A 16,535-nucleotide genomic window follows, 5' to 3' on the forward strand; every position below is an offset into this window, starting at 1 on the left:
TATTGTGGGTACTGCTCGATCCCGATTGGCCGGCCGAGCGGAGGCGAGAGCGACCGACAAATTACGAAGCGCGTTGCACGGTTCGCGTCCCGACTCGCCTAGTGTGTTTTTGACGTCGGTAAATGCAGTCGTGAGCCTCGGAGCGGTGTCTGATACTTTTATTTATAGTTTTTAATCGAATAAAGTCGTGTGACGTTCGTGTCGAACCAGTGTCAAACCGGGATTTTATAAATATGAGTATTGCTGACCTGATCCAAGCTGCTGAATACATCGAAAGGCGAGAAAGAGGTGAATTGGGTTTTCTTTGTTTGAATTGTCAATCGGGTGTACTGCTCGCACACGTCAACATGGCTCCCGTTCTATTTTTGCGTTGCCATAATCAGCTGATTTTGACGGAATTGCAGTTTTTTTCGTTGCAGAGTCGGAGCACGGGTACGCGTCGAGTTTGCCGGCGTACGAGGAGACGCGTGCTGGAGGAAGGCGGCCGAAGACGAAGAAATCCCAGGGCAGCAGGTGAGACTAGTGCCAGTGTTGTGAAAACGAGAACTCAGTGAATGGATCAGTGGTGATAAGTGTTGTTGTGAAGTGGCGGACAGTTACAAATGTCTGTTTTCTGTTCCAGGACCACTCATAACGAGTTGGAAAAGAACAGGTGAGTCTTAGCTATTATGTTATACCTAGATTTTTGTCAACATACCCATTTGCCGGCTTTATCTGTGTAATATATAAACTCGGATTATTGAATCCGCTGAAAGTTTTCGTATGCGATTTATGTTCTTTAGATCAAAAAATGTTAGATCGGTTCAACCTAAAAAACGTGTAACTTTCGATTTTAAATATTCCAAGATAAATTTAACAGTTAGATTCATATCAACAGTCCCTCAACAGAAGTTGTAATGCAAAAATATGAGTAAAAAAGTTACTGTTTATTTTCAAGGTCAATAGTAGATTTTTTGAGAAATCGTCTAAGTGTCGTGATTTCTAAATCGCATTTTAAACGTTTCTAAAATAGGTATAATTGACGCTTTACCATCGCCAATGTGTTATGCGACCTTAGCAATATACTGTAAGATTTCGAGCCTTTCGACTAGGTATAGCATTGAATTTCCATGTCTCATAAACTGTGCAATTGTTAAAAACTACAATTTACCTGTAGTAGATTTGTTCTGCGCGTTTCCAATTTTTATTCGAACCTATGATCGTTGGAGACTACGGTCTGATTGACAACGTCTTAAATTCTGAGCTTCTGCTTATATTCTTTGATGCCACTAATTAAAATAATAAGCATTTCCTACTTTTCGTAAAATATGATGATTTGTGCTCCTTTCAATTTTTTTATTAAAGTCTATAAATGTAACAAGCAACTCACCTTCTCCATTAATTCGTAAGTCGATTAACAGTGCATTACTATCATAGAATTGGCAGTAAGGTGTAATATTTCAAGACTTTCTACTTTTCACATACAATTTCCACATTTTATAAACGCAATAAGTAGGTAGTTAACGATTACCCATAGTTACGAGATTTGTTAATGTCTGACTGCTATTATTACACCTCATAATGTTTCGAAATTACACATTTCATTTTGTGTTTTCATTCATATACCTACTTTAGTATGTTTAAATAAATGAATACCATTGTCACCAAGTTAGTTTACATTTAGTTACTTTTTTCCATTTGCAATGTCTATTCCAACACAAATCTTCAAATTATCAAAACTGTTAACTGAGCTCGACAATTTCGTGGTTTTGGTCATACAATCTTCATTTATAACGAAATTATGTGCATAGCATTTATCAGTATTTGTAGTTAACGGAGAAGACACCAAAACGCTCGAAAATTATCGTTGTTCATTTTCGATAGCGCCATAAATTTCTGCTTTCACTGAAACTATAAAATTGACCAATGTATGAATTGTTATACATTTTTCAATATGTAATATACGTGTTTATAGCGTACCGTTGTGGTTTAGCTACAATATTTACGGCATACGTTGCCCGCTGTTTGTCACAATGACCTTGGTAGAGCCCCGTGCGGCTAGTGCAAAGGGTGAGATTGCGTTGCAGATTGCCTGCATTGTAACAAATTTTAATAACAATCCGAGCATTTCAAACACCAATTAGTTAAAATATCATAGGTATTACACCTTTCTTATTTTATAGATTTCAACATTAAAATTGCTACAAACTTGCCTTTTGTAACGTAACTAGATAACATTATTACGAATTTACGACCGACCTACCTAGCTTTAAATATATGACCGAGGAACTGAAGGTAAAATTAAGCTGAAGGTAAAAAAGGCAATTCCTTTGCGGTCTTTTATCTTTTTATATATATTTCCATGAAATTGTAATAGTTTATCTGCATATCTGTTCGTGAGCAACATGCAAAGATACTGGAAACGAAACTTTTGTCTTTGTTTCATCGATTTATTTATGTCATCTATATTTCCATAAAATTGGAATAGTTTGTATTTTTCTTTGAGAGCAACATCCAAACACTTCTGGAGAGAGACGAAACTTATAATCATACTGCTCCAACTATGATCTAAATCTGAATTTGTAGAGGGCTTCTTCCTAGAACAACACGTTTGGAAGCCTCGTAAATTTAGTTTCAAGTTAACGGATACGTTTAAATTATCTCCATCACCTGATAATGTATGTGTAGACTTATTAATAATAAACTATAATGGTAGAGAAAGTTCGAAACTTTACTGAAATCAGCCACGTGCAAAAAAAAAATTAAATAGATTTCACCCACTTTATAATATCTAAGCTTATGAATCCGATTCGCTGCAGAACATGCGGCAAGCGACACGCGTTGCTGATGACCTTGGCAAACCTCCGCTACCCGTGTAAAGGGTTGGATGATTTCTTTTTATTCGACGCTCACGTTTGATGGCTTGGTTTTAAATCTCACGTTTTACTTAGTATAATTTTGGGACGTCAACTGGGCGTGCGTTATGTGAAGATGTATAAACGTCGTTACAATGTTATTATTTCGCGTACTGTTCTTACCTGTGAGAGGTATAGATTGCGCATGAAGTTTGTGAGAGGGTGTAACATACAATTTTAATTCCACTTTATAATTCACCTTTGTTGAATTCCCTGATTCCAGGAACAGTATTACGCAGTATTCATTCGAAGTAAGAAGGGCAACTTTTAACTTTTAAAGTTTAAAGAAAATAAGCGGTGACCCTAGGTTACGCAGATTATAGCCAATTAGGCTTTGAAAAACTTATTTAGTAGGTTTTTGACGTATTCGGTTTCGTGGTAGTGCGGTCGGGCTGCGTCGCTGGTGACCTTGCAGAGCCTCGTGCGAAGGGAATGAATGCAGATCGTAATGATACCGATGACAGCTCGGAGTAACCTATTTGGCAGTCTGTTAGGTTACGTCACTCGGTGTATTGCTATATTTTATTTATTTGGTTCACTTACAAGTTACAACACTAAGGGCCAATTTTATAGGTTGATTGTTCAATCTTTTCATAATCGACAATTGGGATAAATTTTGCAGATTTTCTACTGTCCAAATCAACAAATTCGTAAGTTAAGAATCATTTAATTCCAAGAAGGAAGGCCATCGACCGCGCCTATTAGAGAAACATAAGATCTTTGTTTTGAAACAAAAAATGTTAGTCTTTACTCATTTAACAGGGTTTTAGATTTTTTTATGTGCCACATAAAAACCCAAAATTTGGTTTTCTTGCAAAATTTAAATTTCCCGGTAGTTGAATTTTACTTTTGAATTTATTACATTAAACATTTTGGTACAGATATGACGAAGATGTTTGGAGATAACAGCACTCACTCATTCACTCACTGTTCCATTAATAGTAAACTTTTGAGTGAAGAAAATAAGTTTATTTAGTTTTTTTCTTTCTGTTTTTAACTTAATAATTGCGTAATAACAGCAACAAATGCATTATACATTGTGTATGTCTAACCATACTATATCTTAGACAATACACACCGGATCCGGCGGCCTGTCAATTCACGTAGTAATTGAATACCGGCGGCTGACGCCCTCCGTTGTGCATTGTCTGTCAGGGTGTTCGGTCGATGCTTTGGGCTGTCGATATTTTGATCCAGTTTCAGATTTTCAAACGTTTGTATTAGTAAATTGTTGGTATCTACTAATTCCAGTTAAAATTTAAGCCTGCACCATTTCTGTTGCCACTCGTGTAGCAAGTTATCAACACGTATTTTGTATCGATTTATCTTACTATAACGTTAAACTCGCTTTCAGTAACCAGGTCCTTACAGAAACCCATACCAAACACATTCCTACATGTCCAAAATACCTAAGGCAGAGTAGAAAATATAGCAGTAAAGCTGTAAATACTTATTCTTTCTTAAGTTATTAAAACAGCATCTGGAAACACCTCGAAAGACTGCTTTGCGGTTAGCATCCATTTGACTCTCACGAAACTTTTCGTTCGCGTCTTCGATACAAATCGCTAAGATGTTTAAACCCTTCGTTCGTTCTTTCTATTTTTCTGCCTCATTTACCTTTAGACAAGAGTGAATAGGCATCTTCCTCTTATCAGTTTTTTTCAGCCATGATTGTCGACTGTCGTTAAGTGCAAATCGATACATAAGCCCAAATTATGAAGATTAAAATAAGCATGTTACAATTGATAACTTGATTACCTGATTGATATTTAATGTCATTTTAATTTGCACATTAAGTCAAATCAAGCACATTGATTCAAACTAAATATAAATGAATTTATTTCAAGCAGGCCTACTGTATGGGTATTTAAAGACAATATTATGTTTGTACCGGCCATACTAAATCGGTAAAGATAACTCCAAGAGTTTACTGAGTCATTATATAATTCAACTTATTTTAATAGCAGTCAGTTTACAGTTGTACGGTAGATACAAAATTACCTCATCGTTTTATGTAACTCGGTAACGTGAACACAGCTGACGCGGCGTATTCCATGCGTTTAGGAAATTATGCAATAAATGACACACCGCTCAAATGTGCCATCCGATTTACCAGATTTGAATCTAATTTATTTCTATTAAATAGAAATAATTAACTTCAAAATTGATTTAACAGGTTGTATTGCCACATATTAATGAAATACAATATTCGAAATTAATTATTTTAAGCTAGGCTTACTCTCTAAGCACTTATGAAACGTTAAGTCTGCATATATGTATGTTTAATTGACAACTTCTTCTCTGTCTTATAAAACATTAATTATGTATAAAATTAGGACATTTTACTAGTTAAATGAATACCACCAAAACGACATTGGATTATTGTGGATACCGAAAAAGTTATAAAGTTTCTAAATATACGGTCTTTTGCAATCGTCTTAGGTTTTTTTTTTTTTCAAAAAAACGTTGTTTCTCTACTATTTTGCGATACGATAATGACACTATATCCAATCGAACTCTCATAAATACGCTTGACTTTCCTTGTATTTTTGGATTCCCGAGAAGATGAATCTATTTGTTTATTATTATAGCACAATTATTATTTTTTTTCCAAAATTTTTAAACATACTTTACTCTTAATAGTAAAGAAAATATAGTTTACATAATAAGACTACCTATAAAATTAGATTATTCGCCTTAATTTTAATGGTTTAAACCAGGAGGAAAACTGGGCAAAATATAATATTATTTATGTAATGTAATAGCCCAATAATTATTGATTATTGCGTTTTTAGTATCATTTAAAACAGTTATCATTAACTAACGACTTAAATGTGGTAAAAAATGTAAACAGGTAGAACATAAAATCTTATTAAAAGACTGCATGTAATCATGTGGTGTGTTAATTACCTACCTTCACTCAAAAACTAACTAACTATTGTCTTTGACCGATAAGCCAAAGAGGGTATTGGTGTTTTGTTTTTTTACCATTTCTGAAAACAATAAAAATTCTGACATTTAAGTGGGAATCAACATATCAATCGTATCATATCAGTGTAAAGTCCTTATGCGTAACCATTTTGTGTATTACATGTATAATGTATAATTTTTGCACACAAATATAGGTACGAATTTCCTATTTTTAGTATCTCGGCCGAAATCTCGCATGTCAAAAAGGATGATACTGTCAATAAATTAATGATTAAATATGTAAAGAAAAAAATATGATGAAATAAATTTGAAAAAAAAAACAGTAATTATCAGCTTAAAAATACGAGACATATCCTGTGTAAACCGGAATCGTAGTAACCCTAGGTAACTAGACGCGAATTTGTTAACATGCAAGATAATGCATGCTATTTTTGGTAACACTAAGGTTACCTTGTCCAACTTCCTCTCGTCCTTTAGGTATTATCTGATTCCCAAGGTAATTTTGGACCTGCCAATGCATAAGTTAAAGCAATGTGTTAAAACACATCTTATAAATCGTGGTTACTATACGATTGATGAATTTCTTAACGACTGCTTGTAAGGTGGAAGCAGGCTCCGCTCTCATCTCTCACAAGATAAAAAATTGATTATATATATTTTTCATTGTACACTGTAAAATGATGCTGTTAAAGAGCAATTTGCTAAATTTCTTGCTGGGCAAGGTTTCTTAAGGCACTCCAGCTCTTTGGGACCCATCTCTCTCCAGTACTCCCATGTAACTGCCCCGCCCATCGCCCCTTCAGCTCCGCAACTAGCTCAGCAATGTCGGCTTAACGTATTCACCAACCAACAAATATGATCTATCTAGTTGCAGCTTTGGGTCCAAGATGTACAAAAAAAAAAGATTTTCTATTCCTTCAATTAACAGCGGGCGACGGGACAAAAGCACTAGTGAAGGAAACGTGGATTCCGAAGACAATGGCAGTAATCAAGACGGGCATACCCCCCTTTCGCCCCAGTCCGCCCCGTCCGCCCCCGCGCCCCGGAATTTATAAGCTTATGATAAACAAGTTTCAAACAATATAGCAGACACTGGAGCTGTGTTGGACGAGATGACAGGCGGGGTTTCGTCGTAAACACTCCCGACCGTTGATATAGCTACCTTAAGCAGATACGCAGTTCCTTAGAATAAACCTAGGCTAGTATTACAATACTAGCCTATGTACATTCTAGGCACAATAATGCTAACAAATAATTATGTATGATTTATTTTATGAATATTTATATTAAATATTATATGCTTTGTTAAATACTCTGCGAAAAGCAACAGAATCTGTTTGGTGTAATTTATATTTATAATGAGTAAAAGCATTGAAGAAATTATATAGATTCTCCACCATACAGATTCTCCGGCTTTTCGTGGACTGTAGCAAATTAAGCTTAATTTTCCTAATATATAATGGATTTCCGCAAAGTAACGCCTGCATCTATCGAATATTTTATAGGCTTGTTGATATACGAGTATATACAAGGCTAGTTGGATAGAAAGTACGAAGCCCATGGGGTATAAAAATGTTTATAATAACGGATATAACGCTTCATGAAATTAGTCTCAGAAGTTTAAAAAATCTCATGTGAATTGTAAGGCAGGAGGTAAAAGTAGAACAACAAAAACTAACTTGCTGAAATAAATAAAAATATATAAAGTAAAAAGAGGAGAAGAAGAAGAAGAAGAAGAAGAAGTCTTTATTGCACATACAAATAGAAGGCCAGGTTAACAAAAAAAAAAACGATAATACACATATGCACAAAGGCGATATTCTTTAGCAATATATATTTTATAATTTTTTTCATATTTACAAAACGATCCTTAGTCTTAAAAGTAATTTAACGATTATTACTTATGAAAGAAAAAATGGAGTTTAAGTGCCGAATTTCATCAAGATCGGTGCAGCGGTTAAGCCAAAAGTAGGTGATAAACAAACAACAACATTCGAAATTACAATATTAGTATGGAATATGGATATTATATCAGCAACTTGCAGTAGTTAGTTCAGCTTGTATTGGCTATCGGTCGGCCTTAATACCTAAGTATGCGTTTTTGTGTCACGAGTGTTGATATTATTGTTTGTTTTATACTAGACAGTTAATCAGTCCTCTTATCACGAGTTTTGTTTTGTTTTATCGTTATATGCTTCTCGTTGCTTACGCGACCTTTTAATGCAAACCTAATTAATTGAGTCTTAACTTTACATAATATGCTGATTGGGTTGTATTTATTTATTTCTTCAAAGCACCACCAACATAATCACATATAATACATTGACATATGGTAATAGAGTAAGGTATTAGAAACACATATGATTTAACTTATAGGTACAAGTTGCTTCATAACTATTCAATTCGACGCGACGCTAAATGAAGATGGACACTATAACACGTAATGAAAATGTCTTACCAGTTCGGGGCTGCCATTCCAGCACTAAAGAACTATGTTTTGAGCTATGTCGGTATTTCTTTTTCTTCTACGAATCTCCACATTTCTGATTTGATCGCGTAGAGATACTCCGAGCAAAGCTCTCTCCATATCCCGCTGAGTGACTCTGAGTCTTCTTATGGGGCCCATACTTATTGTGTATAAATTATTTTAAAAAGAAAGATAGAACAATATTAATGCACTTAAACAAAAAAAACTGACTAGCCACGTATTTTTAGTAGCTTGTATACAATATTAACAGTATTAAAGTAATGTTGGTTTGAGCTGCAGTCTTACGCTGCTTTAATGCAGCCCCGGACCTGCGATTTGTTCGAACCGGAGCAGAAGCTTGACAGTGGCGCTCCTCTCCAGCGTTTGAGTTTGTTCGCGTGTTTGTTTGGTTGTCCGTCCATCACGCTTTAACGAAGCAGCCAGTCAACTCTATTTTTGCATAGAATTTGTTGAAAGGACAGAGGTTCTTATTCTAGGAATCCCACGGGTAAAAATCTTTTAAACGCAGACGAAGTACCGGGTAAAAGCGAGTCTGTAATAAATTAATTTGGTAATCTTCCCGCCAGTGAAGTTACTATCGTTTTACACAATCACCTAACCGGGTTACGTCACCACTCCACCGGGTACGCAAGCAGCCAAATATTGTGGCGCGAAAAAACAGCAAGGCCGCTGCAAACCACGGACGCGATCCAATCCGTTCACTTGCGATTTCGACTGCGAGACTGCTTCGAGTAGGCTTTCCACGCTGCGGACCACGAAACGTCCGGTTCCGGAATTTTCGAGTTTGGTACCCGGAATTTGGGCGATTAATATAAATATAAATTATTCTACGAAAAATAACTTCTTGATGATCAGAAACATTCTCAAAAACAACTGTTCACTAATAATTATTATCAAAATGGTACTACTTTGTCATTGGGGTATAATAATAGTTAAGCCCATAATATTTTTGTATTAATTTTAATGTAAAGATAAGCTACTAAGTACAAGCAGATTACATTTTACGATGCCTAACACAGACTCACTTCACGTGTCATAATCATAATGAGTATACCAACGTAAATAAAGTACCAAGTATGTCAGTAGCCACTAATGATATACTTGTTACAAAATTGAGATATTATTGGCAACAAGAAACATTCATTCAAAATTTTAATTTATTCGCTGCACCGTGCCGCTTGTACTTGATATAGGATGCTTCTTATACACCAATCTATTATTACCAATGCATGCAATCAAATATTGAAACTAAAATTTCAGATAGGTTTGATGTGTAAATTACATAAAAAATATTTAGTACCTAGTAATATAATGGCGATAAAGTTACATATGTTAATTTAAAACTAAAACTACGAGGGTTCTAAACGTGCCGCGGCCGGATGAGAAGCCCACTACAAACTTTGCCGGGAGTTAGTAGACTTTGGACAGATTGATTGTTGTACGACGGAAAAAGTCACTCGTGAGGGAATATCCTAGAAAGTCTAAATTACTTGGCCAGTCTGATCGCGAGTATCAATACAAGCGGCATCGCCAAAGTCCAAGCCGGCCGGGCTTTGCGCGCCAAAAGTCAAGGCAAACCGGTCCCGCTTGTTGATAGCAACATATCAACATTTCTTTTCATTGCTCTGTAGTATTACAGTAATAAGACGCACACTGTACAATGAACGTTAAGCTTTATTTGCTATACTCCGCCAAAAGCACGAGAAATTGTACGGTGCAATTTATAATTTTTCATCACACCTAACAGATCTTCGGCAGTGTACTCAAAGTGAGTATGGAGTAGAGTTCCGCAAATAAACGCCAGCTTCCATCCAATAGGCGCACGTTAGTGAAAAAAACATTCATTTTCTTCAAGTAGGCCTTATATGTCACGACTCTACCATCGGTGCGCAAGGTAGATTCTACAAAGAAGATTCCGTCAAGAAACTCAGCACTTGCTCCTTTTCAAGATCTGTATTTTAACAATAACGATTCTTTCGTGAGATGAATGTAGAGCAAGCTACTTAGCAACCTCGTCTTCTAGGTGTACCACGCCTTTGATCTTGTTGTAAAAGCCGACAGCGTATAGACTGCGTCGCGACACTTTATATAGGTTATGAGACTCTGTGTTACTACTGAGGTTGGTATACCTTCTGTTAGGTATTAATTCCTCGCCCTGCCCTTATCACAGTGTTAACCTATCTGGACGGGTTGCCGACATCGTCTAGGTCCCTTACTACATAGGCCAATAAGGTATTAATTTCTTTCCCTGCCTGTACCGTACGATTGCTGTATCTAGACGGCACACAGTATTTCGACGCCTTTGATGGTAAATGCCGGCAACCTCTCGACGAACTGTATGTACGTAATGTATTTCGTACTAAAACGATTTTTAATGTTATTATGCATGAAGGTGATATTGAATCTATTCTATTGATTTGGCCGCTCAACAGCCAGTCGCATGGTTGGGCCTCTTATCTCTCCATCATCATCATCTTCTATGTTTTTGCCTTTTACGCCATTGGTTACCTGGAAGAAATCGCTATGTAGCGATAAGGCCACCAAATTGTACTCTCTTGATATGTATTTATATCTCTGTAACTACTTTTTTTCTTTGGTGTACAATAGAAGTGTATTCATTCATTCATTCATTCATCTTATCAACCAATTACCTGGACACGGGTCTCCTCCCACAACGAAAAGGGATTAAGGCCGTAGTCCAGCACGGTGACCCAGTGTGGATTGGTGGACACCACACACCTGTGAGAATATTATGCAGAACTCTCACGCATGGAGGTTTCCTCACGATGTTTTCCTTCACCGTTGAATAAATAAATAAATAAATAAATATACTACGACAATACACATATCGCCACCTAGCCCCAAGGTAAGCGTAGCTTGTGTTATGGGTACTAAGATGACTGATGAATATTTTTATGAATAATATACATAAATACTTTAGAATATATATATAAACACCCAGACCCTGAAAAACATTCATGCTCATCACACAAACATTATCCAGTTGTGGGAATCGAACCCACGGCCTTAGACTCAGAAAGCAGGGTCGCTGCAAACTGCGCCAATCGGCCGTCGTTGAAGCAAGTGATATTTTAATTGCGTAAAACGTTCAAAGGTGCATGCTGGGATTCGAACTCGGCCCTCATAAAGTGAAGTCATAGTCCTACTGAGCTATCACCGTTTGGCTCAATATTATCTGAAAAAATTCAAAAGTTCCCGCAGTCATAACGTGTTAGCAGTATCATGTTTTTTTTTTATTTCTCTCCGGACTCAATTGCGAAGTCCACTCAGACGAAATCGCGTACAGTGACAATTGAGATAAATAAATAAATATACTACGAGAATACACACATCGCCATCTAGCCCTTAAGTAAGCGTAGCTTGTGTTATGGGTACTAGGATAGCTGACGAATATTATTTATAAATAATATACATAAATACTTATAAAATTCAGATAAACACCCTACACCGAAGAATATTCATGTTCATCACACAAAGATTTTCCAGTTGTGGGAATCGAACCCACAGCCTTGGTTTCAGAAAGCAGCGTCGCTGCCCACTGCGCCAATCAGCCGTCCATATTTAATGCATTATGCATTAAAATTAGCGCGTTCTCTTTGGCGACTGTTTCACGCGACAATGGATTTTAGAAATCGATACCACACCGAGCCGTCAGGTGGTAAAGTAGTACGTGTCAAAGCGGTTTCGGAGTGAATCGCTAGTGATGCGTCAGTTATAGACACGTGGTGGCTTGTAGACGGCGGACTATCGGCGGCGATTCCCGTGTCATCGTTCGATCGCTACCGAGTTGCGACCTCGAACGAGGTCGGTGAAACTGCCTGTTTGAATTTTCTTCGCAGTTAAAGGCGTCCTAACTTCTATAGTAGTTTTTTAGTAATAATAATAAGAATAATAATAGTGAATCTTTCTGAGTTCAGTGCCTAAGGCACAACTTACAAATGTTTGTGTGATGAACATGAATGTTTTTCAGTGTCTGTGTGTTTATATGTAGGTGTTTTATAAGTATTTATGTAACCTAATCATTAAAATATTCATCTTAGTACCCGTAACACAAGCTACGCTTACTTTGGGGCTAGATGGCGATGTGTGTATTGTCGTAGTATATTGAGTTGTTATTTATTTTATTTGAGTAAAAAAAAAACAACACATAGGAAACAACATATAAAGTACACGCTACACAAAAACATATTAATGAGAACATAAACAAAACAATGCAAGGTTAAAATATCTTTGGTGTTGTTTCTCCCAAACGTAGTATCGTGATAAAACGACTAAGACACCGGGAGGTATCTTTGCATCGTTCGAGTCCATGTAGGACTAAAGTGTATCGAAAATGCACCCGTATTTATATCAAAATACCCACCAACTCAATGTCATGAAAATTGGTTATTAATCTAATTTAATTTTAACTGTTTTTCTAAAACTATCTATGAATTAGTTAATAATCATTAGGGTATTTGTAAAATCCTAATCAATTTAATAAAATATCTGGCAAATATGAATTTATAGTTATCAAAAAGTTGAATATTTACCTACCTACTGTTACTGTAACAATCGCCTCAGCGTTATGCTGTAGTAAAGATTTTTGTGACAGCTCGTCTGGGGAAGTACCACCATGCTTATTTCTGCCGCTAAGCAGCGTTATTGCAATGCTGTGTTCCGGTCTGAAGGTCGTGGGTACTGGTGTAATAACACACGAGGTGGCACGTTGCAGGACGTGTTCCTTACATGCCATGCTGTTTGTTTGTTTATAGGCGACGGTTTTCCACTTAGCAGTAGTCACCAGCTTGTTCTGTAAATAATGATTTTTTTTTATCAACATTATCATCGTCCGCAGTCCTTTAACGTCCCACTGCTGGACACAGGCCTCGTCTCTCATAGGAGATACCTGTTTAATAGCACAAACCCACCACGCTGCTCAAATGCGTGATGGTGGGCTTTATCATATTAGGTAATAATTGGTAGGTTTTAAGCCTCATGTAAGTGTAAAATTGCAATCACGCCCCTCAGACCGGAACACAACACTGCTTTGCCGCAGAAATAAGAATGGCAGGATTACTACGAGTACTGAGTTTGATTCCCGCCTCACATCTCCGATGACCTTCTATAAGTGGAGGTGTCGGGTTCAATCCCCAGCGGGGGCTAATTAAGAATCTGTGATTTCAATATTTTCTCTTGTCTAGTCGTTACCTTCGAGGCTTCGGGCGTTACCTAGTTTCACTAGTAAGCTACCGATTCCGCGTAAAAACCGATTAGGTATTTTTTTCCTTCAAATTACTTATATTTTAAATCGATATCGATAAATTCAGGAAATATCGATACTTTTTGGCATTTCCGACATCCCTACGCAGTATGTGGTACGCACGAGAAAGGTGTTTTTCACATTTGCCTAATAGGGAATTGAGATGCGACATTGTATGAAAACAGTCTATAGCGTTGTTGCTCACTGATCTAAAATGCTCACTGGTAATTGGAGGGGGGGGGGGGACTTATTTCGCACCCTGGAACGCACCTTTAACTTTTGTAAGTAATGTGCGTTTTAAACAATTAAATATCACTTGTGTTACAGTAATTTCATAAAGTGGGCAAATAATTAAAGTTTGTACACATGCAAACAAATGCGCGAATCATTATTATTATTTAACTAGCTGTTGCCCGCGACTTCGTTTGCGTTTGATTTTGTTTTTTGATGTGGCATTCAATTTAGTTGTAGTTCTAAAAATAGTATTCAGTATCGCTCATGCTTAAACTAGGGGTTTGCTGTTGTCCGCTGAGGAGTTCTTACCTCTATCTCCAACCACATTCATCAGATCTATCATAAAGTTTGGTTAAAATTAAACACATATTATAACCTCTATAGTACAAAAATAATTATTAAAATCGGTTATAGTTTGTCGGAGTTATGGTGTAAAATCGTCAAACACTAATCCCCTCTCCCAAAGGAACCGAGCTTAATGTCGGGATAAAAAGTATCCTATATTACTTCTAACACTTCCAAGAATATGTGTACAAAGTTCCATGAGGATCGGTTAAGTAGTTTATGCGTGAAAGCGTAACAAACAAACTTATTATCATTTATAATATTAGTAGGGAAGTAGGGATAGGGATAGGGATTAAAAGATAGTTATGAAGAAATAATATTTCATTCACAGCACAATGTTCAGGATATTGTGCCGCTGGGTATTTTGATATAAATACGGGTGCATTTTCGATACACTTCAATCCTGTCGAACGATGCAAAGATACCTCCCGTTGTCTTAGCCGTTATCACTTGCTTTAACGGTGAAGGAAAACGTCGCTAGGGAACCTACATGCCTGCGAGTTCTCTATAAAGTTCTCAAAGGCGTGTGAAGTCCACCAATCCACAATAGGCGAGCTTGGTGGACTGCGGCCTCAAACCATCCCATTGTGGGAGGATACCCTGTCGTGTGCCGGTAGTTGGTTGATACAATGATCACATTGTTAATGCACAGAGATCGCAGGCGCTAACTAATCTTACCAAAAAAAAAAAACCTAACTACTTTCGCGACACGCTCTATTACGAAGAGCACGTAAGTACATCACACTTTAGTGTACGTTATATTTGAGTACCCATCATCTGAGACCACTTACGTTGGGCTGTTACGTGGTTATGTGTTTATCTCACGCTACCTACTCTGATTTATCGTAATGTTTTACTTTTATCACTTACTTAGTGGCGATAAGTAATTATCACGCGTATCCGCGGAAACTGTGATGTTTGACATACGAACGCACAATGTGGGTTTCATTAATCACCAATTTATCTATAACATTTTCGTACGCCTTTGGTTGCCTGGAAGAGATCGCTATATAACGATAAGGCCGCTAAATTGCACCTTCTACCTTAATGCTCTATTTATTTTTGTATCTCTGTGAATTTTCTTTGCTCGACGCCTGCCTGGTAATCTGGATAAGCTAATACCTACTGGTAGGTAAGGTTTAGGGTAAAAGACCACGTGGTCGATCACCTAGTCGCTCATAGACCGCTCTATCACATAAGCTATCAAAATGGCCGAGGATAGAAAGAAGGCTGTAATAAAAATCGAATTCGGTCACGACATTCAGTTGTGAAGTAAACCACGAAGAAGAGGAATTTTCTCTGTGATGTAGTGTATTCATTAATTATTAAAAGAATGGATAAAATGAAGACCTACACTGATGCAGTGATAAACAGCTCCAAGCGGTTTATCTTTTTTTCGTAACACTTCGTGAGTTGTTTTCATCAATAGTCTTATCAATGTCCATTGCAGAACTTATGCTTGTTTTCACTGAACTTAGGAATCGCCTAAATCGAATACCTAATGATTTACGCGATGTCTTTAGAAAACAAACGGTTCACCAAGTCTTCAGTGATAACTATTGGTGAAAAGTTGATGGATGATCTTTAAATTAGGCGTTACTTAATATTGCCTTTTTAAGGACATTCCCAGCAGGGTTTAATGTAACTGCCACATCACTAACAGGTTATCCCGTTACCGTCTTAGTCTCCACCATCACTTAGCAGAAGGTGAGAATGCAGCAAAGAGTAAATGTAATATATGATTGCAGTCGAGAGCTAACTTGTAGTTTAATTAAAAAAAAAACCTTTAAATAAGTTTCCATGGAAACTTCAACGATATTGTAAATCTCGTGTAATACTGCGTACCAAACGTCAAAATGTCACTTGTAGTGGAATAAAAAAAGAAAAATTAGACCTTCAAGGAGTTTCGTTGCTATTTGTTTTACAGACTTAAAGGGGAAATAAGTTGATGGAAAAAATATCCAATATTGAAGTTGATGGAGTCTACACATATACGTTTTGCAGGCTCGCAATTAGTAGAGTCGTTTCGAGTATCGAAATACAGTAACCTCTAAGCAATATGGATCTAAGGCTACTTGTTTTGGAACGTAAATTCTATTTTCCTGATTCTTATTTTACAACAGCGCATGGGTTAATTTGAGCTTAAAAACTACGTAAATTAACTCCATTTTAGTCTGACATTACAGAGCATCGATTTTCGACACCGACCTTTGATTAGGAGCTTATACTAAAGGTACGGAGGAGATGCAAACGCTATGTGAGCGATTCCTTGCCATAAAAAAAACATCTCGGTGATGACGAGTAGGTTAAAAATAAAAAAGAACATGTTTACACTTACCGAAGTGCGACAGGTTTTGTAGATGTTACTCGTCGCACGGCG

At 36.9% G+C, this 16,535-nt stretch overlaps 1 protein-coding gene across 2 annotated transcripts in view; it reads left to right on the forward strand.

Annotated features, from left to right (window-relative positions):
- Positions 1-113: 113 nt before the first annotated feature.
- The window catches only part of LOC120629801 (max dimerization protein 1-like), a 440,856-nt gene continuing 424,434 nt past the window's right edge, over positions 114-16,535 (forward strand). Inside the window, exons 1-3 of one of the 2 annotated variants that reach the window (XM_039898853.1) lie at positions 114-288; positions 405-513; positions 623-652. In XM_039898853.1, the coding sequence (XP_039754787.1) occupies positions 234-288; positions 405-513; positions 623-652 (194 nt within the window). In that variant the 5' untranslated portion in view covers positions 114-233. The remainder of the gene's footprint in view (positions 289-404; positions 514-622; positions 653-16,535) is intronic. The other variant, XM_039898854.1, reaches the window with a different exon arrangement.

This window comes from Pararge aegeria, chromosome 15 (genome assembly GCF_905163445.1).
Source record: "Pararge aegeria chromosome 15, ilParAegt1.1, whole genome shotgun sequence".
Lineage (NCBI taxonomy): Eukaryota > Metazoa > Arthropoda > Insecta > Lepidoptera > Nymphalidae > Pararge > Pararge aegeria.